Consider the following 24,459-nt stretch of genomic DNA (forward strand, 5'->3'; position numbering starts at 1 on the left):
CTTCATGAGCCACTTGTCCAAGCAAAGCAATGGAAGGCCTTCAATACACAGTGAATAGGGAATACTCAATTGAAGTAGCACTAGTAATGATGAAGCTGAAAATTCGACAATCATGCTTTTGCCGATACGGAAAGCAACCAGCAAGAAAGAACTTAAAACAAAGTAGGACACTGGTGTGGTGTCGGTCAAAAACTCTCCGATGATTAAATTACATCAAACTAGAGGGTTATTCAAGTACTCAAATTGGAGAGTATTCACTTGGTAGTTGTAAAGCTAAAAATTGTGTGTAGCTTTTTTTTTTTTCTCTCTTTGTCTTCCTTTTATAGGCTTCATCCTCCATGTTTGGGATTAATGCGTCTTTATTGTTTTTAGTTCTTTTGGCAGTAAATGACAATCTTAATGATATTTGTCCGTTAGTCCGTCCGTTACGCCTATGTATGGTTGGCTCGTCTTACATTATGACCTGTGAAAGTCTGGCCCTTTGTTATGTCATTAAATGCTTCTTCATTCATCAATGCAATGGACGATCATATTTATTTATGTCCTCATCAAGGGTGGTGCCAAATAAAATTACTCCACTACTTAAGTCAGACTCACAAATCCAGAATATCAAATGTTTAACAAAGTGTTTTGGAGTTTTCCTCTCATACCTGTGGCCTAGTGTTTATATAGCTGTCTGAGATGGTCATCAACTCTACAATTTGCTCCATTTTACATAAAGAGGGCGTGGAGGATGTAATGGCTTCATTCATGGGCAAGAATTTCGGGATTCATGTACATGCTTGGCCATTATGGATGAACAGGGTGAGGATCTTGCTCTCATGCCTGCAAATCATGTTCTTTCCAACTTATGGGTTCTTTGTCTATTGTCCTCATCCACTTTTAGGGTGGACGACAATTTTTGGACGTGTGAGGAGATTTAGAAGAGTATAGGAAGACTACCATTAGTTGACTTGCTTGCATATGGTAAGTTTTTAGTTGATTGTATGTTCACTTTGATGAATGAGGAAAATTTTAGAATGATCAATTACATGGTTTTATTTTATATGATATGATTCAATAATCTAATGAAAGTTTGTTACTCTTGATTTTGATTAAAAAGTGAAGGATTGATAAGCATTAAAATGAAAAAGAGAAGTAAATGGGAAAGATCTAGATGCAGCATCCTATATTTTTCTCTTTTTTTCTTTAATATCTTGTGTAATAATCTAGGCAAAAATACATTTTTGGTCCCTATATTTAGGATATGTTTTCAATTTGGTCCTCAAATTTTTATAACTTCATTTTGGTCCTCATAATTTTAAACTCCCTGTCATCTCACTTACAGAGAAACAATTGGATGCTAGAAAAACAGTATTGTCATTCTTGCAGCTTATAGAGCTTAAAATTGGTTATAAACTAAAACATTCAAAGTCAGATATTACGGCCCGTTTGGTATGGCAACTTAAACACATGTTTTCAATTTTTTAACAACATTACACATATTTTCACACATTTTTTCACCCACACGTATTTCCACACACGTTTTCAAACAACAAAACACATGTTTTTAAGTGCATGAAATTGAATCAACCATCACAATGATACCAGCTCAGGTTTCTAAATGAGGGGACAAAAAACAATTGCACTAAGAACGGGAAACAGAGAGTTTCAGACATTCACTCTGGCATCTCCTTAAGCAAACGCCATTCCAATTAGGCACTTGATGTTGGTTAATGCAAACAGTGCGAGCACAGGCATCAGCACATGCATCGAGCTCAGATACACCACAGACAGTAACACAGGTATCAGGAATTGGGTCCTTTGAGAATGAACCAACTTTTTTCAACATTCTCTTTGATGTACATACCCTTTCGCAAACAAAAATGTCATCAGAGCTCTTCTCCCTCCCCCCGGCACTCTTTAGCCTCTGCTCTTCAGCATTCTTTTTCTTCATTCTAAAAGCTTGCCCTGCTATAACTGCTGGGATAGCAGCCCCCAATAGGGACCACCACACTTCCACCATCACCAAAGCAGAGGTCAAGCTCCTCTCTTCTTCTAATCTTCTGCACTTATTTAACAAATGAGCACAAAAGTTACAAACTTTGATGAGCATTTAGTCTCTATTTTTTTGACAAAAGTCTCTATTTTCAATGTCAGTGCATAGATTAATATAAGAAACTTCACAAAATGGAAATCATGAAATTCATGTCATGGCTTGAACTCTAATGAAAGCAGCAATATTGTCAAATTAACAGACTCATACTGTTTGCAGCAAATAGAAATTCTACAAGAAATGAAATCAGGAAACGATATCAACATGAAGTTCAATGTCCACACCTATCGCAGAAATGGAAAATCTTTATATAAACTATACTTTCATATATTAATAAATAATTTTTTTTTTTAAATCTGGATTATCATATTATGATATAATATGAAAATGACTATGTTGTCCAGCTTGGTTTTGGAATCTCATCTGAGATACTAACAAGAAATCCACTAGTCAAGTCCTTAAGCTGCAAGAACAAAAATACTGTTTTTCTAGGGTCCATTTGTATTATGATAAATAAAGGTAATTTATTAATAGAATAGGTTACTTCATGTTCATGATGATAAGCATACCATAACCTAAAAGAATTATGCACAAAGCTAAGTGATTATGTGAAATCTAGAAGGGGGTTGCTATTTGTAAGCACCCCAAGCACGAGACCAATCAAACAAAGTTCTAATCAACAATGATTCCAACCGAGTCTTTAGTCAGTTTGTATCTTAAAAAATACAGCTATTTTGCTCCTTCCACAGTAGCCATTTGTTCTGGCAATATGAAACATAACTTTTTCAAACAACCCATTTTCAAATAGTAAAAAATTGAACTACACCAATCAAGCACTTATTATTATCTTTTCTTCCCTAGGCAAAATCTGAACCTGAGCCATACCTCAATCCCACCCCATCCTTGACCACCTGAGTAACACTAACATTATCAGTAACCATTCCAATGTACTACCACATAATCACCAAGAGCAATACTGTAGCCAATTATGATTACTCAAAATTTTGCTATGCACATCTATGATTCATAAAAGAGCAACTAAAGACAAACCCCAACAAAAAAGAACCATTAAAACTGTTACAAATCAAACCAAACACCAACTAAAGTAAACCAATTTCAAAATTAGTACCAGACATTAAACTGAATCAAAATTAGGGAGTTGGGTTTTAACCGTTTCAATTTGCAACAAAATAATCACAGAGTAGACCCTATTTAGATCAGTAGCAACAAAAATCAAACTCAAAAAAAAAAAAAAAAAAATCCATAGCATTTACAAGAACCCCAAAAGAATTCCACACATAATATTGAAGCAGAGAGAGAGATAAAGAGAGACAGAGGGTCTAACCTGGAAGAAGGAAACTGTGTAAAGAGTTGTGTTTTTTTATCAGATTAAGGAGGTGAGTTTTGCTTTAGCAGCTAGAGTGAGTTCATTGAGACACAGAGAGTTTGAGACGGAGAAAGAGAACGAGAATGAGAATGTTTTTTTCATTTTCGTTTTTTTTGATCGGGCGGGTCGGGTTTCTGCTCAGCCCGTGGGTCAGACCCGCTTTTTATTTCTCCAACTCTCAAATTTCAAACCCAAAATTTATTTTATATTACATTTTGGCCCCAAAAGTCTAAGGAAATTGCGAAACCAAGCCACAAACCCGGTTAAACAATTCGATCACGGTTCTATCACTCTCTGAACCACAAATTCAACTTCTTTGGAGCTTTTCTCACCGAATTACGCTTCGAAATCGGACCGGATTTCGGCCAATCGATATCGTTTCGGTCCGTACGATCTGTATCGGCCAGTATTACCTCGTGTTCTCCAATGATTTGATCGATTTCTCAAAAGATTTCGAATTTTCGACGCAATCTTCGTTTTGGGCGAAAATTTTGATTCGGTGGAGTCATGGATTTCGTGTTCGCAGATAGCAGTGGTGAGCTTTAGTTCAAAGATTGTGTTTTTTTTTGTTCAATTTGTTTTCTAGGGTTTTAATTAGCTTAAATTTCGTGAAAATTGAAATTTTTTGGTTGTGGATTTTGGTCAGAGTTTGACACTGTTCATGTTGGCTTTGCAGTTAGTGTTTTTGATAGGTTTGGAAATTGTAGTTTTAAAGCATAGAGAAGGGATTACTGAATTAGGGTTTTTGAACTTATGTACTTGATTTCTGGTTGAAATTTGATGCAATATGCTTGAATTATTGAAAATTTTGATTGGATTCTGGTGTTGTGGCTTGCCTTCTCGAAAAAATTTTCAGTTTTTCACACTTCTTAGTTACAAATGAGGTTAATTTTTTCATGGGGTTTCTCTGTTTGGACTTAAAATTTTAGTTGGAGTAGTGTTTTTGATGAATTGAAGTTGCTTGTTTAGTAATTTATTGGGAATATCCGTTTTCAATGTCTAAATTTAGTTTGTGGATCTTTTGGAACTATGTTTATGTTAAATTTTGAATGGTAGATTATGAACCAGTTCCTTTTTTTCAGTAGTTTGAGTTGGCTGTAAATTTTGTATATGAAGAATCAATGATAATCTGCTGTTTTTGAGTCTTTTGAAAGTGGATTTTGGGGTTTATGATATATTTAAATAAATGTGATGGATAAAAAAACATTTTAATTTGTACTTTGGGACTGCTTCAGTATAAGTTTTTGGTTGTTTTCAAGGGTTTTTACAAGTTCACTCTCAAGGTTTCAGTTAGGCTTTTTATGAGTTCGATTTAGCTTATGGTTTTCACATTGGAGAGGTTGGTGACTAGAGATAGGATGATTTTTTCTTTTTTTTAAACAAATTTTTGTATTCAATTTCACATGTGGCAATTCCACCAAGATCTCTTCTTTATTTGGGGGAAGCATCTGGACAAATCAAAAATAAAAAGTACTAATTCCCATTCCCTAATGTTTTTGTAAGCAGATTTATATGAAACTAACTTTGTTTTGTTACCATATTGGGGTTGTAGAATAAGAATCCTTTCATGTAGTGAATATTACAATAGCTACTAATTTTTTTATATCATAATACTTTATTTTGCTAGGTAAATTGGGGGACAGTTGGTGGGGTTGGAACCCTAGTACCCAGGCACCACAAGAGGTGCTAGAACCACTGGGTATCTTGAACCCTTATTATATCATAATACTCATCTTCTTCAGGATTGATGAAGTAGAGAAATACTTAAGATGCAAACCTAGTTTGCTTATCATATACTTTACTATGTACTTGTCTTTCTCATGATGTGCACATGCAACAAACATTTCCTTTGGATGGTATGATAGTTGTGGGAGAAAGTAAAATTTTCTAGTGAAGTTGGAAAGTTTTAATTTTGGAACAATGATAATTCTATGTGTGTTTACCTAAAAAAAAAATGATAATTCTATGTGTGTTTACCTAAAAAAAAAATGATAATTCTATCTTTGTGTGTGACATTAATACTGGTAAAGAATGGTAGACCCAAGTTTTATGCTATGTTTTGCGTGCATATTTTTGCCTCTTATTTCTATTGGATTATCTAGCCAACAATGTTATTCTCTGTTTCAATGAGATGATGCATAAGCAATTTTTGTCTGATCCAATTGAGAAATGAATAAGAAGTTATTTTATGTTGATATATATGTTCAACACTGCTATGCCTGTTTCATGATGTACAGAAACAATAAGTGGCCTGCTGTTAAAACGTGCATTAATTGATTATTTTGTTCTCAATGAATGTGATGACATCGTTGTTATTGCATCAGAAGCCAAATCATGTGCGAGTTTTTTGATTATTGGTGATATATTATAAACCCAGTGCAAGGTTTTAATTTTATTTCTTTTGAAATTTCTGAGAATATTTGGCACCTAAATCCAAGAAACTTGCTCTTTTAATAACTCCTTTTAATCTGAAACAACTGCAGGAACAGATGATGACCTTCCTCCTTCACATCAAAATAGATTTCAAAGATCAGGCCGTGCTTCTGGAAATGGAAGATCTGCAGTTGTAGGTTCTGCTCCATTACCTAGGATGCATGGTGATATGGAAACCCAGATCCACCTCATTGAGCAAGAAGCATATAGTTCAGTTCTTCGGGCCTTCAAAGCTCAATCTGACGCAATCACCTGGGTATCTATTCATTTCTTCTTACTCATTTGTTTAATGAACATTGTATTTATTGGGTAAGAACAACTTTGTGCTATATGTAATTTAGGACAAGGAAAGTTTAATTACAGAACTTAGAAAGGAGTTAAGAGTTTCAGATGAGGAACATAGAGAGCTTCTATCCAGGGTTAATGCCGATGACATCATCCGGAGGATAAGGTCTGATTACGTTGGACATATTATTCTGAGTTACTTTCATATAGTATCTACTGACTTTTAGTCAGGTTTGTATTCTAATGGGAAGTGTAATCAATTATGCTGTTAGGGAATGGAGGAAGGCAAGGGGGCTCCAACCTGGCATGCACAGTGCTTCTCAGCCTGTTCATGATCCCATACCTAGTCCTACAGTTTCAGCGTCACGCAAGAAACAGAAAACATCACAATCTGTAGCTTCCTTGTCCCTAGGAGCACCATCTCCTGCATTGCATCCATCTGTGCAACCATCTTCATCAGCCTTGAGACAAGGTCCTTCTCCAGGATCAAGAAGCAAGAAGCCAAAATCGGTAAGTAATGTAGTTTTGGAGAATTGAATGATGAAATCACTACTTCCTTTTTGGATGTCATTGTTCTTTATTTTCATTTAATGGAGTACATCACCTGCTGCATCTTTTGCAGTACCCTTCTGCAGGTCTTACAGGAAGGGCCCCGGTGTCCAATTGGGGTTCTTCAGGTCCCTTTGCGACAAAGGAACCTGCCGAGGCTGCAACCCAGGATCCACTAATTGGTAGAAAAGTATGGACAAGGTGGCCTGACGACAACCACTTCTATGCAGCAGTTATAACTGACTACAACCGTGTGGAGGTCTGTTTTAATGTTGACTACCCAATATTAAAGTAATCCACGGGCCTCCATTTATCTTACTATACTCTGTACATTTTATAGGGCCTACATGCTCTGGTGTATGATATTAATACAACAGATGAAACTTGGGAGTGGGTCAATCTCAAAGAGGTAAACATTTTCCATGTTCATAGAGTCTCAACGAATGATTCATTCACTTACTAGTTCCTAAAGGCTTTTATAACCTTTCTAGGCTGATTCTTAGGTTACTATCTGTGAATAAATTTCGATTGCCAATAGTACAGTTTCTTATGCCTTTGCTTAGTCTTTCCTTTATCCTGTTCTCCTCTTGAGCTAATACAAACATATCATTTAACATCACTTCAGGATTAGAGCAATCTCATTTACTTATAACTATTTAATCTTTGAATGCTAGATATCTCCTGAAGATATCAGGTGGGATGGTGAGGATTCTGGAGTATCTCGTAAGAGTGGCCGCCCTGGACCGGGCCCAGGCCGGGGGGGTAAGAAAACCATGGCACGTGGTGGTGCAGTTATTGGTGCTGGAAGAGGTAGAGGAACACCAAAGGGTCAGTCGAAGAAAGATTTCCCATTATCACAAAATGGAATTGGGAAGAAGGCAGTAGGTGATATTGAAATAGTTCACACAGATACTCTAATCAAGGAGGTAGGAAGGCAATTGATTATCAATTTTGTTCTTTGAGCTTTGCAATTGATTATTATAATTAAATGCCAATGTAGTGACTTGCTTTTCCCTAATTGCCTTGCAATATAACCAGGTGGAAAAAGTTTTTGATGCTAGTCATCCTGATCCAATGGAAATAGAGAAAGCTAAAAAAGCGCTGAAAGTAAGAGCCAAGCATCTTCTTCTGCTATTTATCTTGCATGGTATTTCATTGCAACACTTGTAATGTGTCCTTTGAAATGCAGGACCATGAACAAGCACTGGTTGATGCAATTGCAAGGCTGGAAGATGCATCTGATGGTGAAAGTGGTAATAAATAACTAAATAACAAATAACCATGTTATATAATATATGAAGTTAAATAAAGTAGCGCTGCCTTCTGTTGTATCTAGTTATTTTAGTTCTTTTTTTTTCTTTTTTTCTTTTTTGTATATTTGAATTTGACCGGAACCAGTTATGTATGATCTTTAAATTAATTGTCAATCTTTTTTTATCCCCCACTAATTGAGTTTGAGTCTAAAAAATTGGGATCAAACTGAGTGCCTGGTGTTGTACATAAAGTGTTCATATTTAGTTGGTTATCATCTCCTGACTTCTTGGGGCCCAATATGGCACAAAATCGTACATCTTCTATTATGACCTTATAAATCTCTAAACCGTTATGCCCTACAATTGTCAATGCCAATTATAGTGCATTTATGTTTCTGGGAAAGCAACAAAAGGTTTTAATGGTTGTGTTAATGATGAATACAATACTTTCTTTTTTCCTTTCTCCTTTGTTTTCCAAGCAGATCGAGAACATCCATTTTCACAGGGGCAATTAATGGACCAGGAACAAGGATGGAGGAAACAGCAACATGATGAAATGGGTAAAGGTAGAGTAGTTGAAGGTTTGACTGTGGATAAAATGGCCAGAGAGGCTGGAGTTGCACCCGATGATCCACCAGATGTAGGCAATGGCATATGATATAAGTTGTGGCTTGTGTGTGTGTGCCTGTATTATTTTGTGTTTTAATTTACGACCAACTAAGTGTAAGTTAACTTGGCCTATGGTCTCTTAAAAAATTAGGCTTGGTTTTATTTTATTGTAAGTTTGACTAAGCTGGGAAAATGTTGATGTAAAAAATATACTTGCCCAGGTAAAAATTATTTAGATAGTGCATGCTATTCTCATGGTTCCCTCTCTCTCTCTCTCTTGTTTATATTATTTGGTTATGGTACTTTAACAGGCCAAGTTCTTTGGACAGTAGCGGAATTTTTCACTGTGATGGCACAGAGAATCCAAAAGAATAATCTATAACCCTGCAATAAACAAAGGTGGAAAATCAGCACATACATACAATGATGAGGTAAATCCCAATCATAACTCATGAACTGGATAATATTACTGCAATGAAGCAATAAACTCAATGATAAGATTCACCATCTGAGCATCATAATCAGGCCCTTCCATTTGGAAATGGCCTGCCCCTTCTATCAAATGCGTCTCAACACGTCCTGCCGCAGAGCTCAACTTGTTGTTCAGCTGCTTCACACTAGTAAACCCATCCCTAGTTCCCATAACAAAGAGTTTAGGCTTAGGGAACTGTAGGATGTTTTTGTGGTGCCTCCCAAAAAGGATTGAGGCAATCATGCCAAAAGGGTACCCTAGACTCACATAGCCCACAACTTGTTCTATCTGATCAACAGCAGATCCTGCAATCGGCGCACCTGTGACAGAAAACTCATAAATTCAATGAGGATTTCATGCACTATTACATCCTTTGATGAAGAATGATATCATAATAACAATAGAGGAATGCCTTTGGACTCCATCTATTTTTCTAATGAAACCATGCATGCCGATATATAGGTTACGTTTTGCATTAGACAAAATTTAGTGATAATTGAACTCTATCCACATGTTGCATGGGTTTAATTTGATTTGTCAACCTGTGATTTAAAAAATTGCAATTTTCAGTCAATCCTTAAGAAATATCAATCCGAGATACATTTTAAGTAATAATCAGTCCAAAATCACTGAAAAGTCGCATGTTTAAATCATGTTTTTGAAATGGAAGTGAAGAAAATAACTATTGAAAGAAAGAAAACCATTACAATCTAAATAAATTAATTTCATGAAACAAAGGCAAATACAATTAAACCGTAGGTTGATAAAATACAACTTTTTAAAACCACAAGTTGACAAATTGAGTTCAACTCAAAGTAGGATAAGTGTAATTAACCTTAGAGAATCTAAATTCTATACCATGCTCTAAAACCAAGGATGATAGTGGCATGTGATCTGACTGCAGCATCAAGCATTAACCCAAAAATAAAAAGGTTGAAAAGAAATACCATAATTCACAAAGGGTCAAAGAAATATGAGAATATAGTAAGCTTATAAGAACAAGGCTGTTTTTATTATATTCAAGTTAACAGGTTACGAGTTATCCAAAATGTGTAATGAGTAAAACTCTTATTTAAACAGATAAAAGCATGTCTATTAACATCCTAATGCAATTAATGCTTTCTAAACTCTAAGGCACGCAGCATATAATTTTACACTTGCACAATTTGTTCCTCATTTCAATACATCTGTCTCCCACTATACCAATATCCACAAGATTTTCTCTCAGAATGATCACAGATATGTAAATAAATATGTGCAATGGAATCATCCAAGCCACGTAATCACTCAAAGCACAATAATTTGTTCCCCCAATCAATAAATTTCTGCATGTAAGCCTCCAAACCAACCTTAATTCCACAACTTAATCCACAAAACCTATTCACCTTTCCCTTGTGATAGATTTTACTTCACGTAGTCACCTATGTGACTCACATTTACATTGGATTTGGATAGACTTCAAGGATTGCTGGAAAATAAAGAGTAGTTCTTCTAGAATTTGATGGAGCAATATGATCAAAAGCAAAACTATTGTAGAAAACACACAAACACAGAGTGGTTCTTCTAAAACGAAAATCTTTAAGGTTCAAAAAGAATCCCATGATCCCATGCTTACTGACACAGATTTGTGATGAATAAAGCTATATGCCAGCCTCTAATCCAAAAGGTGTATTACCATAATACACAAAACCAGCCAGTAACAAATATATAACAGTTAAAAGCATTATACACCTTTAGATTTGTAATACTAACGTATAGACAATTTAATATTTTTGCAAAATTCAATACCTATGACTATCAATCAGAATCTATAAATAGGTTGCAAGAAACCTCAGATATGATAGCTCCCTTGTTTCACTTTTTAATACCATCAATTAGTATAGATCATCAATACCCCCAACAGGTCTGATTTTCTGCTTTCTAAAACAAAGCAAATCACAGATCAAAAAAGGAAATTTATATCAATAACAAACAGAAGTCAGAGATATCCACTCCATCAAACTTGAAAATTCACTATATGACACAGCAAATTAAGTAAAATTGATCTAGCCAGTTAAATCAGACCCACTTAAACCAATCAATCTTCAATCAAATGCTGTATCTTTCTCCAGATAAAAGAAAAATATTGCTAATACAACCTAATAACCCATATTATAGATCTAAAATCCAAACAAGCAATCTAGACCAAATCAACCAGACAAGCAATCTAGACACTACCAAAGATTTTAAAAAATAATAAAAACGAAACCTTTTTAAGATTTTTCTACCCAAAAATAGATAATTAATAACTTGATCCATGAAAATTTGTTGCACAACAAACGAAGCGAAAAGGAAAAGAATCATACCTGCAGAAGAGCCCACCAGCAGAATCCTATCAGAAGAGAGATTTTGACAGACCCAGTTGCAGATAGCAATAACATCCTTGATTTCTGCAAAGCCAGTGAGAGAAGCCCTCCCACTTGACTTCCCAGCGCCTCTCATGTCAAAGGTGACAGCTCTGTAACCTTTGTCAGCCAACCCAGCTGCTATTCCTTTCAAAAGGCCTTGAAAACCACCCAAAATTGAGTACGGGTGGACAAGAACAACCACCAGGTTGTCCTTGAGTTCTTCTTTGGGGTTGAACAGCCTTGTGTGGAGCTTCACTCCATCGCTGGTTTCCACCTTGCTGGACTCTACAGTACAGTTTGACATCTTGCAGATGCAGAGACAGAAGACAGGTGAGTGGAATTAGAGGAAATGGCCTTTTTTTTTATGTGTGTGTGTATGTGTGAGAGTGAGAGAGAGAGAGAGAGAGAGACAAGAGAGAGAGTAATTAAAATGTTGGTAATGGTTGGACAACAACAGGAGAAGTGATAAAGACTTGGGTCATGATGGAAGTTGTATTGGGCTGGTTTTTCTGAATGAGAGGAATAAATGAAAAATGGTGATTGGTTTGCCCACAGCCATGGCATTGATAATATTTTAATATTTTCCATTTGCTGAAGTGTTGGTTTGGCTAAGTTTTAGATATTATTTTTTTTGTAATTTTTTTCAAATAAATTAATTTACTTGTAATTAAATTATTTTAATACATATCATATCATATGGAGGGAAGCCAAATCCCTATCCCTTAGCACACATTCTCTCTCTTCTCTCAATCTCATATTGTTGTGCATTTCCCTTATCTCTCATCTCTCTTGCTCTAATCAACCATCATTTCATTGGATAATTGGAGATAATAAAAATGTTTTCACCTCGCTTTATTCTACCCAACCTTGTCCCACCCCAAATCGTTGTCATCCCTATCTTACGAAAATGTATCTCATGAAGCAGTCTCATGAGACATCCCTCTCACAACATGTGAACCTCACATCTATAGAACTCACACATATTGTAGAATGGATTTCTTATAAAACAGTCTCATAAGATAATTTTTTCTACCTTATCCTTATAACTAGCATCCCTCCATATTTTTAGTATGTATAACATTCAATTTTTAGGGTTTCTTTAGCTGTCACTTACAAGAATTAAGATAATTTTACATATTTGAATAAAATTGAATTAGAAAATGAAAAAATCATGGTTGGACACTGCTCTATATCATGCCAATTCCTTTTTTTATACACAATAATAATTATTTATAGTTTTAAACTGTTAAAACAAATCTATAAAAATATGACAATAGCCAATTTTTAAAATTGTCTTGAATAAATGACAACAAATTATATATATATATATATATATTTTAATTATTATGTTTGTGTAGTGAATTGTTTTGCACATATGAACCAAAAGATAACGTTTATTTTGTAGTATAAATATACGTTTGTTGAGAGGACTATATTTTTGGTTACACTATGAATGGACCAAAATCCCAACAAGTTTAATGGACAAGACTGCACTACACGGTCCTCCAAGGTCACAAATGCCCAACTGTATATATTGGGCCCTCTTTTGATCCTTACAGCAAACAAAAGGCCCATTCATGTATCTCAAGCCCACTACACTTAAAACTCAAGTAAGAGGGGTAGTGGTTAGGTAATTGGTAGTGGGGATTCAAGATGCGGTGTTTATTACACACTTTATTTCATACAGCAGTACACGCACATTTTGTATTTAAATCGTGACTTTAGTGCAAAATGTGTGTCAATGTGTGTGTATAGGATTGTGTGGAATAAAATGTGTGTAAAATGTTTTAGCCTTTGAAAAATGGCTAATGTGACACTCATTCACTTTAACACATGTGTGCTTAACTGCATGTTTCAAGGGAATGAGACCCATAATTTAACTAAATGTGCATGCCTCTCTTAAATCACAATACAATTTTAGCTCTTTAAAATAGTTTTCAATGGTTTATTGCAGTTCAATTCATAGCATTTCCCTCTCTTTCTTCAGCATAAATCTGGGCTAAATTAACTACTATGTTTCCAACAGTGAAACTAGACATTAACAAACAAAATCTCCTGAAGCGTCTTAGACCTACTAGACATCAAAATGCCCAGTAGCCTAAGCCAACCTATCCAGTATGAGCAGTTTTCCTTGAGGATAAGACCATATTTCTACGACTTTCATTGGAACTTCTTCACTCTCATTATTACCAAATTGCTTAACCACCAAAAATTTATTGTACTTTTAACAAAGAGATGAAAAGGGTATCAGTTATAAACCAATTTCCAGTTGTTACTTCTCTCTTAGATATATCATTCTCATCACCATTTTCATTAACTTCATCTTTGTTAACTAGCCCCTATAAATGAACATTGCTTATTCTTCTAGCAAGACCAGTTTCAATTCCATGGTTACCACAAACATATCTAGTAGAATTCAACATACTTCCAACAAGAGAAAGGAGAGAAGTACAACTAAACTATTTTGGCAAGCACTACATGAATCAATGTTCTCCCTATCCAAATTCACTTTTCTCTCTAAATTACTACTTGATTTTAACACATTATTTTTGTTTTAATATTGGTTATGACTATATAATCTGACTGAAGATGTTTGTATCACTTTGTTGAACTCTCAAATTTAGAATTGCCAGACGGAGTTGTAGCTTAAAAAAAGTACAGAATCCTGGACTGCCAGCTGCAATCTACTGCCTAATGTCAAATTACAATGTTACGAGTAATAACTCTTTTAAGACCCCATCTGACATCTCTCTTCAGATCTGACATTTGTAGCACAAGCTCTAAATAAGCATAAACTTTTCTAACCATAAAAATGTAGAGACTGTCAAGAGGCATGTGATCAATAGATTAATTGGCTATATAGATGTAGATAAAAGATCTCGCCATTTATCAAGAAATATGAGAAACATAAGGAAAGATACCGAACAAAATCTTTCGGTGAAGCTTGGTTTCCCCTGCTGAAAAGAAAATGAAGAGGACTAAAACTGTGTTTCACTACAAGCAAACCCGCCTTATTATTTGGTGAAGGAAGAATCAACTTAATGAGGAAATTCATGGAATCAGATCACTAACAAGATTAATCAAATTACAAGGAAAATCTGTAAAGAATTTTCTTTTTTTTCTTTGTCTTGTATGGTGCTCAATGGTCAAACAAAATGTTGGTTAGTTATTTGGAACAATGTAGTATTCACCAGCATTTATCACAATTTCCTCGGAAGATCACCATTGGTTATTCGCAAATGTTCACTTTTGGATCAAGCTGTACATTCTTTGACTAAGATGCAGTATATCCACTTCTCCTGTGAGGCATCATTTCGTCACCCTCCTGAACACCGTCAATCATCAACTGCAGATGCCAAGAGCCACATGAAAAATTCAAAACTAGCCAGATAGCCTTTAGAATTTCTATGCCATTAAATCTTCAAAGAAAAGTAATGGTTATAAATGCAGAGGTTTTACATCAACTCAAGAAGAGTTTACAACTTTACATTACTTACCCGCCAGTCCTTATAGTCGAACCTGAGAACAAAGTGATGATAAGAGACCTCCCCATTTGCAATGGCCAAAGCTTTAGGACCATTCCTTGGGGCTGATTTTAAGCAAAAGAAAGCACCAGGCAGTTTTATAATTGCAACACTAAAAATAATTAGAAAAAAGTTCTAATAACATACATTGGAAATGAATAGGAGAAAAATAGTTTTTCCTTCTTTAAATGAGCTCACCAACGAGATGGGTCCCTTCATCGTCAACTGTTATTTCAGATCTTCCATCTTTGACAAGAAATGAAAGAGCAAAAATGTTTTCCAGAGTCTGAGAGAATGATGATCTGTTTAGCACCAACCTCTCCAATGGGATGCACTTCTGCTTTTTCAAAGTTTCAAACATTGTGATAACATTCTTCTCAGTGTCAGTTTTGCGATCAGCAGCTGGCTCTTCCACCTACAACACAAGTCACAATGTGGAAGCAATTCCATGTCATAAAAGTGGAATGAAATGTTATATTTTCCAGGATATAACAATTTTCCAAGCACAAAGAAGAGTGACATATAACGCAACCTCATCAGGACAAACAACCTTCACCGCTCTCTGACGTTTCCTTTGAATCGTAGACATTCTCTTGGTTGGTTTAGTGTCCATTGGTACAAGCCTATAATAGACTAGGATCATGAATAGGAGGAACCGTATATAATAACCTGTCAAAAACCAGAAAGTACAACAACAAAAAATGTTTACATAGTTGCCAATCCTGGTGCCTTTCCAAATATATGAGATGTATCCAGGCCCAATTTCCTCCAGGAAATAGAATTGCAAGTTCTCTCTAAACTTTTCTGTGCATATTGCTGCATCAAACCTCCAATGAATTTTGAGATACTATTGGGGTTCTGAGAGGATTTGAGAGATGAAAATAAGGTCCTTGTGAGGTCCAGAAGAATTTCTGCATCAGAAATTTGTTCTCGAGGTTTCTGAACTGCGAATAATGGAAAATGAGTGTATTTGAGCACTATTAGTAAAAACATTACAAATATGATTTATAGCAGGGGAGTGAGGGAAATTAAATTACCTTGCTGATGCAATTTCTCTACATTGCTAATAATAGATGAAAAATCATCAAATTCATCCCTTTCTGCTTGATTTTTTCCTGCACCATACACCAAAATTTTTAAATTGCCCAAGAGTAAAATCAGAACAAACAATTTATCTACTGTAGAAGATAGCAAAGAATGAATATTCATACCTATTACTGAATCCTTGAAAGCAAGATAGTTCAACCTCAGAGTACGGAAATCCGTCTCTCTTTGGTTACATACAGCAGATCTGACACCAACTTCTAGTTCAGGTGAACCACATGCAATACCTTGTGCTGTTGCTATCCTCATATTCAGAAATTCTCAGCTGATTATCTTATTCTTAACAACTCATATAGCTGTAAAATACAGCAAATCTTTAAAAGTAAATACAGCAATCCACAAGAAGAGGAATCTGTGAACATCAAAAGTACCTGAGTTTAGTAATTTAAAAATCTAATAGATACACCAAATTTGCCTCTGCATTGAGTGTAAGATATTTGCAAATATCTAAGAGCATTGGGTACCGATGGTCATCATTTCCTTAGACTTGATTACAGTATCAAATCATGCTTTGTGACAATTGCTTGTTAAATTACACCGTCATCAGTATATATCTCAGATCAGATGCATGATTAATTGCAGAAGCCATTTTACTAAGGTCAATGACTTAAACTCGATTACATTGTGCTCGCTTGCTTGTTCCATGCACTTCATACATAGTTTGTTGCATGTGCCCAAAAAATCACATTTAACTATCTTTTACTTTTGTCTTCCTAGAGGCACTCCTGTCTCATCACTTTAACATCTTCATTTCAACTATCCAGAACCTATGACCATGCTAGATGTTTGCTATTCAAAGTTTTACCTCATAATGCATTTTTTAGTCACATAAATGCATAAAGTATATCATATTTGATTACACAACATTAACAAATATCAATTTACAAACATTGGCATAAGTCATCTTTCCCACAACTTCCTATTGTACTAATGATCTGGTCCTCCCTGCTGATATCAGAGTCGTCCAACAAGAATAATTGCGACTTATCATGTAATCAATAACAGCAACGTCACATTTACCACTCTACCTACCTATCTAATGTTTTAGAGTGCTATTAAGGATATTACAAATTGATGTGTCGACTTCTAATTTCTAAACACCAAAACAAAAAAGTAATTAAGAAATTTAGTTTATTATGTTGTCAATGTGACACTAATCACATTCATTTTAATGTCAATTTATAAAACGTTTGTGGTACAATTGATAGTAGTTTTAATATTTTCAATAAATAAAAAATAATAAAAATTTTCCAATATTTTAAAGTGGCATAAACGTGGATGAATTTATTCCAACTCTTCCAAGTACTAAAGATTTACCATGCTAAAACCTTTCATATTCAATAGCTTCTTCTTCTTTTTTCCCCCTTACTGCCTAACATTTGTATTGCATGAAAGCCGGCAACAGATTCAAATTACTCGAAATTTACAAGCTCGTGATCCAATATTCACATGAACATGAATAAAAAATTCAGAATTATATAAAGCAATATCCAGTAATAAGTTAAGAGAAAGAGGTACAACAATTATGCACAATTTTGGGGAAAAAATTTGAGATACATATCAGATTTGTTTAAAAAAGCAAGTTTCATTATCTTCAAGTATCTAAAAATCAATTTCCATAAATTCAACACATAGACTATAGATTGATATTAAAAATTGAAGTATCAAATTCCATACGCGTCAATCAGTAGAGTAGAGTAGAAAGAGAATTTTAAGTCTCATTTTCATGTGCTCCTAATAAATTCGAAAGCCAAAGCTATTCAAATATTCAATGCAATACAGTTACAGTCTCTCTCATCCCCAAACTGCCATGGAAGAATTCAATCAAAACCTACACACACATATATATATATACAAAAACAGAGAGAGAGAGAGAGAGAGAGAGAGAGAGAGAGAGAGAGAAGGTACATGTTGAAGAAGCACTATCAAGTTGAAGCTGCGATCACAGAGAAAGAGAGGATCCGAACTCCGAAGAGAGAGAGAGAGTCTGAATGAAACAGAAATTTGAAAAAAAAAAAAAAAAAAATGAAAAGGAAAAAGTGGCGCGACCGACCTTTGTTTGATTTAAGCCCACGTCTTTATATATAACAAGCCCATATAGCCCATGTAAAAGCCCAGTCCTCCAACAATTATCTCGAGCATTTCAACCACAAGTAGCCCACATATAAGTCCAGCCCATTTATTATAGAGAACAACACGTACATAGATTTGTCTGATACATTCGATAAGTGATGCATATATTTGTACCAGTGTACTACAATTTTATTTTGAAATCTTTTGTAATAATTTTTCTTTATAATATATATGTATAATACGCATTATACATGTGTTGTATGCATGCTAAAAATGACTCTCTCCCTTTTTTCCCCATAAAAAAATGATACAAAAGAAAGGAAAAAAAAAAGTGATGTTTGTAATATATAGAAAACTATTGAAGATGATAATTATCAAGATAAGAAGAAGAGAAAAATTAAACCATCCATGAAAAACCATTTGTAATCTCCGATACACATCAAATGGAGGTAATGTTCAAATTCCCAAAGCCCAAAATTGAAATCCTTAATGATGAAACCAAAATATGGTCGTCAGTCAATAGCTTCATCAGAACTTATGACGAGGTAAAGCTCCTTGCAAAGATAAAAGGGAAAGACACCAAAGTGGTGTTAGCCAATGGTTTTCCGATGATGAAGTCAATAGAGTTCTCAATATCTCTCAGAGAATAAGAATGTAATTCTGTAGGTTTGAATTTGTGTACCTTTCTCATGGTGCATGGTGGCTTATTTATAGCCTAAGTATAGCTGTTGGGAGGCTCATTATAAGTGTAACTGATGACGGCCTCTTAGTGGTTTTCTTGGCTGTCTTTTGTAATGTATGTCTAAGCTTAAAATGAAGTTTAATTGACTCATGGTTGACCTATTTGACCATTGGAGCTCGTCAGTTATGAAATCATTAATGACTATGCCATAAATATTGTATGGCCGTCATCTCATTGATGACCCTATGGATTATATACTTATCATCTGTATGGACGAGCCTATAGAGTGAATTCTCGTCAGCTTGTATGACAAGCGTGAAAGGACGACCCTATGGATTGCATGCTTGTCATCTGTATGGACGAGCTTATTATTTGAATACTCGTCAGCTGTATGACAAGCCTGTGATTTTAGTACTTGTCACTTGAAATTTTGGACCATTAAATATTCATTTTAGTTTGTGTTTGCTATGAGAAAATAGGATTAATCCATGATATCACCCTTCCTCATAAGTTAAATTATTTTTAGAATACCAGCTTGAGTTTGATTTATCTTTTCTTGTAAAACAATTGCTTTGGTGTATACTATTTAGGATTTTCCTTTTAACCCTCTCTTATCTTTCCAACGGTAAAAAATTGTTGTTATCTGAACTATTTTGAAGGAAAGGCCTAAACTATCATCATTAGTTTTTTATTCTTAGTGCAATTAGTAGTTATATATTAAAACAATGGTTTTGAAATCTCCTGGAGTCCTGGTACTATTTCCCAACCATTTGAGAGAAGGTTTGAATTGGACTATGTGAATGTAAACAACAGTCATATAAGTTTATTTAAAATGTTAAAGTAAACAAGGTTATTCATGGGCCCAAAAGGCTTGAATACATTGAAGAAACAAAGCTATAATCAAAGAAACGTGTGTGCTTCTAATCTGTACCTAACAAAACTACATGTGCAAGTTCCTTTGCATTAGAGCCATAATCAATGAAATCATTGAAATGTTGACAAAAAGTTAAGGTTAGCATCTTATGTTAAGCATTATCAAGACAAATTAATTAGTGAAAATAAATGAGGAGTTGAAAAACCCCGATCCCCGACATCACAGTTCGTCGTATTATCTTCCTGTATTTTTCTTCGATTCACAGTCACTTTCAAAAAGAGGACTTTAACCTTTTTTTTATTTTTTTAAAATAAACTAGAGGACTTTAACCTCATCAAATGGCTCAATCCTCAAAGCAAAATTGGTAAAGACTAAACACGGAAGAGGTCTTCCCACGTGCCTAATGATGACCATTTAAAAAGCTAGATTCTTCTCAAGATCCAAAGTTATCATCAAAGGGCAAAGCAGTAGCCAATTTAGATTCTGTTCATGCAAATGGTGGATATTCGTTGGTTCTCTCTCATTTACAAACTTCCTAAGATTTCATCAATTTTCTCCAAAGATCCTTAGCAAACTATTCCTAATGCATTAACATCTAATTTTGGTTTTAGCCTTTAGGTCTCATTTTGAACTTATTTCTTGGCTTTAAATAAGTATGCAAAACATAACAACCTAGAAAAGCTTATCTTTGATTTGCCTAGATTGATTTGAATTCAAGAAGCAAACAAACAAAACAATAAATCTAGTGGCAATTTTTTTTATAATTATTTTGCATGATCTGTTATGATTGGTGCATAATAAAAATTGTATAAATGGTGAATCTATGTAAAAATTATGTTGCCCAAATAACAACTTACCACCTTAACAAGTTGTGAAAAATTGTGTATACATACTCTAAGTTATATGTTTAGTAATGTTTCTTTTGATTATATGTGTTTATTGTTTAGTTCTAGAAGTTAATAACTGTACGAACCAAGTATGTCAGCCTGGCTTCGAGCTATAGGCCCATTCATCAAATGTTCTCAGCCCATCTTAGCCCAAGTGGCCAAGCTTATATAGGCTTGGCCGAACATTCAAGATGGGCTTGGCTGAACATTCAAGTTGGGCACTCCCGAAGATGCCGTGAATAAAAGATAATGCCTTGGGGGAATTCGTCTGCTGAGCAATAACCAACGTCAAAAGCAAGTTACAAGAAAGTTATGTCAGCAGTAGGAGTTAAGTCCCTTCTGGTCATTGATGTGATACGAAGGGACTCACTGACATAGGGAAAATCCCCTCATCATGACAACTCCACTAAGGGAAGAATATAAATAAGGGAGAAGGAGGACAAAGGGGCTGGAAAATTTTGGGAAGTGAAATACGAGAGTAGTAAGGAAAAATATAACTCAGGGATTAAGGTATCCTGTTTGGATTTTAGGGCAGGGGCTTGACTATATAATCATCCTCTCGGGTGAGCTAGGATCAAGGGAATGTAGGACCAAGAACAACAATTTAACTCCCTCAGTAACCTTTAAAGCCATTTCTTGGACCTTTTATTGTAGGATAAGCCTAACTCAAAGTACAAGTAAATTAAGGATCTGGACTCAAGAGTTTAAGGTTGTTGGGGAAGGACCTCTAGAATAACAAGCTAAAAACTAAGCCTTTCTAATTCATTTGAGAGCGGGATGGTGGAGGAAGTATGCAAAGATCATTTGCACTTAATTTTCACTCCGCCTTGATTCCTTGAAGAGAATATGCAGCCCAATTTCTGAATACCATTCATCAAAACAATAATCTACAAGATTCCAGGCAAAAGTATTGTAATGGAACTCATCCCCAAAAGTCAACCTTGTGAAAATTCATCACCTGCCTTCAACTTTGTATTACTATTTTCTAATTAGCCTATCATATTTCATGCCACACATGGTCTTATGTTCTATCTGTAGTTTTTTTTATACTTGTCTTTATTTATTTGTTTTAAAATGCTTATTAGTGAATATAGAACGTGAAAAAATAATTAGGATTGTTCTGAAGAAATATTTAAACCCTCAATTATGTGATAAATAAATAAGTAAATGAACCCCACAATGTTGTGAATCCGCTTATTTTGTTGAAACTAAAAACTTTTTGTTAAAAGTACTGTAGATAAAGGTAAAAGTTAGTTAAAATAGTACAGTTAGACCCGTGAATAGTACCAAAAAGTATAGTGAGACCCATAAATAGTAGTAAAAATAAGCTAAATAGTAAATTAAGTTGGCAAAAATAATTTTTTGCCAAACATACACTTAATATATGTATTATTAATTCCACAGAGAGAGAGAGAGAGAGAGAGAGAGAGAGAGAGAGAGAGAGAGAGAGAAGCATAATAATATGCTAGTTGGGCATAATAGCATGATTATATATACTTGTAGTCAATTTCTCGAAAGTGAGAGTAAATAGTTGCAATATAGGTATGCTCAAAGAGAAATTTGAATGATGAATCTCATTTTTCTCTTGCATCTTCTAGGATTTTGCATTTTATTTCTTTGATCCAAAAGAAGGTATAGTACATAACCCTGCTTCTTGGTTCTTACTGTCTCACCTAATCAGACAAGTACCAATTATGATCCCTCATGACTTACCTTCACCTTGTTTCTTCTTGCCTTTTTCTTTGCTGCAAATCATGCATGCAACCAAATAGACCAAAACTCTCTCGTGTCCTTACCCATAATTTCCTGCTTTACATTGGTCTTCCATTGATTGTTGCAACTATCTTGGTGGAAATATATCGTTGCTATTATCATCTAATTAATGGCTGGCCTACCTCGATTAAAATAGTTGTCATATCTAGCAATGACTTCAATGGGATGGCACTTCATTCTTTCAACTAGCACGGGGTTTGACAAAGCTCAATATGTCAGCAACAATAGTTTCACAGGCCCTATTCCTTCTTTTCTTTCTTTGCATCAATTCTCCCTTTGTCAGACTCCTTGACTTTTCTTCTCATAATCATAGTAGTCAAATTCCTAGTGGACTGAGAGGATGTTCCAAACTAGAGGTTTTCCAGGAAGGTTCTAACTCGGTAACTCTAGCTCTATCAGGGTTGCTTCCATTTGATATGTATAGTGCAGCAGGATTAAGAGAACTCTCATGTCCTTCCAATCATCTTTCGGGTCCATTGGCAATGACATTGTGAACCTCACAAAACTCACCAACCTTGAGTTGCATTACAATGAAAAAACGATGTTAGTTTACCATCTATACTTGAGATCCAAGGTGCTTGAGAGTTTGAAACCTCGAAGACTGTTTGTCCAATGCCTTGGAGTGTGCTAGATATTCCAAAGGCAGTAATTGTTAACCATCATGTGTTCTATCCACTCAATATGGTTGCAATCTCAATGTGTGCAATTCAAAATTGTTCATTTTTTTTTTTAAGTTCTAAGCTTGGAATATAAGTTATTTAATATAAAAGTATGATAGATTCAAAAAGTAATATAAAAAAGTTGCTATTTTCATCTAATGGCTGGCCTAACTCCAGTCAAAATAGTTGACATATCTAGCAATGACTCCAATGGGATGATACAAGCTTCATTCTTTCAACTCGCACGTTATTTGACCAAGCTCAATGTCAGCAACAATAGTTTCACAGGCCCTATTCCTTCTCTTCCTTGCATCAATTCTCCTTTTGTCATGCTTCTTGACTTTTCTTCTAATAATCATAGTGGTCAAATTCAGTGGACTAAGAGGATGTTCCATACTACAGGTTTTCCGCGCAGGTTCTAACTCGGTAACTCTATCAGGATTGCTTCCACTTGAAATGTATAGTGCAGCAGGAGTGAGAGAACTCTCTTGTCCTTTACTCCTTTCAATCATCTTTCAGGTCCTATTGGCAATGACATTGTGAACCTTACCAAACTCACCAACCTTGAGTTTTGCATTACAATGAAAAATCTATGTTAGTTTACCATCTATACTTGTGATCCAAAGTGCTTGAGAGTTTGAAACCTCGAAGAATATTTTTCCAATGAGTTAACTCTAGCCTCCACCCACCCCACCCAAAACAAAAAACCGCTAGGGAAATCTTGAGCTGCCTTGGAGTGTGCTAGAGATTCCAAAGGCAGAAATTGTTAACCATCATGTGCTATACCCTCTCAATATGGTGGCAATCTCATTGTGTGCTACTCAAAATTGTTCATTCTTTTTTAAGTTCAAAGCTTGGAATAGATTGATGTGGTAATCTAAACCAATAAACATAAGTTATTTAATATAGAAATATGACAAATTCAAAAAATAATATCAAAAGGTTAATTCTTTATTAGGTGACTTGTATTTATTAGTGTAAAGTATCACGTCAGCTATATTCAAGAAATATCTAATAATTATTATATCTTTTTTAATGAGCAATATAGCAATATGTCAACTTAAGGAATAGAGAAAATATAGTAATACATCATCATAGGAAATATCACAAAAAACCTAAAAAAACATATATAAAAGCCTCACTTTTGTCGCGGTCCTTATTGTGTAATTTTTTTTAGAAAACTTCACAACTCACCATTTTCATATATCCTTCCTATTTTCTCTAAAAAATTACCAAATATCTCCCCAAAAAAAAAAAAAAAAAAAAAAAAAAAACAACAACAACAACAACAACAACTACCAAATATCAAAATAGGAACACATTTTATCTAAACAATTACCAAATATTAAAATAGGAAAAAAGTGTCAAAGTGTCGTGTTTGTGAGCTTGTTAATTAACATTGTGAATTTATTTTAAATGTAATACGATATTGGTAGATTTATTTGTGTTTTTTTTTTTTTTCTATTTATTTAT

The 24,459-nt window shown here is 34.7% G+C and overlaps 4 protein-coding genes across 7 annotated transcripts; 1 reads left to right on the forward strand and 3 right to left on the reverse strand.

Annotated features, from left to right (window-relative positions):
• Positions 1–1,524: 1,524 nt before the first annotated feature.
• LOC112015290 (uncharacterized protein At5g64816) lies at positions 1,525–3,541 on the reverse strand. 3 transcript variants are annotated; one of them, XM_065771155.1, is made up of 3 exons: positions 3,381–3,541; positions 2,921–2,946; positions 1,525–2,045 (listed from the first exon to the last, which is right to left on the reverse strand). In XM_065771155.1, the coding sequence occupies exon 3, from the start codon at positions 2,003–2,005 to the stop codon at positions 1,628–1,630; it is 378 nt and encodes a 125-aa protein (XP_065627227.1). In that variant the 5' UTR covers positions 2,006–2,045; positions 2,921–2,946; positions 3,381–3,541; the 3' UTR covers positions 1,525–1,627. The 3 variants fall into 3 exon arrangements, with proteins under 3 accessions (XP_065627227.1, XP_023903447.1, XP_065627228.1); XM_024047679.2 differs by lacking the exon at positions 2,921–2,946; XM_065771156.1 differs by lacking the exon at positions 2,921–2,946 and having other exon boundaries at positions 1,525–2,050.
• A 104-nt stretch (positions 3,542–3,645) lies between these two features.
• Positions 3,646–8,818, forward strand: LOC112015270 (protein EMSY-LIKE 3). 2 transcript variants are annotated; one of them, XM_024047656.2, is made up of 10 exons: positions 3,646–3,957; positions 5,906–6,111; positions 6,197–6,306; positions 6,413–6,650; positions 6,763–6,948; positions 7,030–7,098; positions 7,364–7,615; positions 7,728–7,796; positions 7,879–7,942; positions 8,422–8,818. In XM_024047656.2, the coding sequence occupies exons 1-10, from the start codon at positions 3,930–3,932 to the stop codon at positions 8,598–8,600; spliced, it is 1,401 nt and encodes a 466-aa protein (XP_023903424.1). In that variant the 5' UTR covers positions 3,646–3,929; the 3' UTR covers positions 8,601–8,818. The 2 variants fall into 2 exon arrangements, with proteins under 2 accessions (XP_023903424.1, XP_023903426.1); XM_024047658.2 differs by having other exon boundaries at positions 8,425–8,818.
• Positions 8,819–8,913: 95 nt separating this feature from the next.
• Positions 8,914–11,878, reverse strand: LOC112015271 (uncharacterized). Its single transcript, XM_024047660.2, has 2 exons — positions 11,369–11,878; positions 8,914–9,343 (listed from the first exon to the last, which is right to left on the reverse strand). The coding sequence occupies exons 1-2, from the start codon at positions 11,712–11,714 to the stop codon at positions 9,018–9,020; spliced, it is 672 nt and encodes a 223-aa protein (XP_023903428.1). The 5' UTR covers positions 11,715–11,878; the 3' UTR covers positions 8,914–9,017.
• Positions 11,879–14,326: 2,448 nt separating this feature from the next.
• Positions 14,327–18,051, reverse strand: LOC112015280 (non-structural maintenance of chromosomes element 4 homolog A). Its single transcript, XM_065771157.1, has 8 exons — positions 17,947–18,051; positions 16,146–16,390; positions 15,972–16,049; positions 15,644–15,878; positions 15,467–15,557; positions 15,133–15,349; positions 14,908–14,999; positions 14,327–14,756 (listed from the first exon to the last, which is right to left on the reverse strand). Exons 2-8 carry the CDS (start codon positions 16,285–16,287, stop codon positions 14,685–14,687), a joined length of 927 nt encoding a protein of 308 aa, XP_065627229.1. The 5' UTR covers positions 16,288–16,390; positions 17,947–18,051; the 3' UTR covers positions 14,327–14,684.
• Positions 18,052–24,459: the final 6,408 nt, after the last annotated feature.

Source organism: Quercus suber, unplaced genomic scaffold (assembly GCF_002906115.3).
Source record: "Quercus suber isolate HL8 unplaced genomic scaffold, Cork oak 2.0 scaffold_40, whole genome shotgun sequence".
Taxonomy (NCBI): Eukaryota; Viridiplantae; Streptophyta; class Magnoliopsida; order Fagales; family Fagaceae; genus Quercus; species Quercus suber.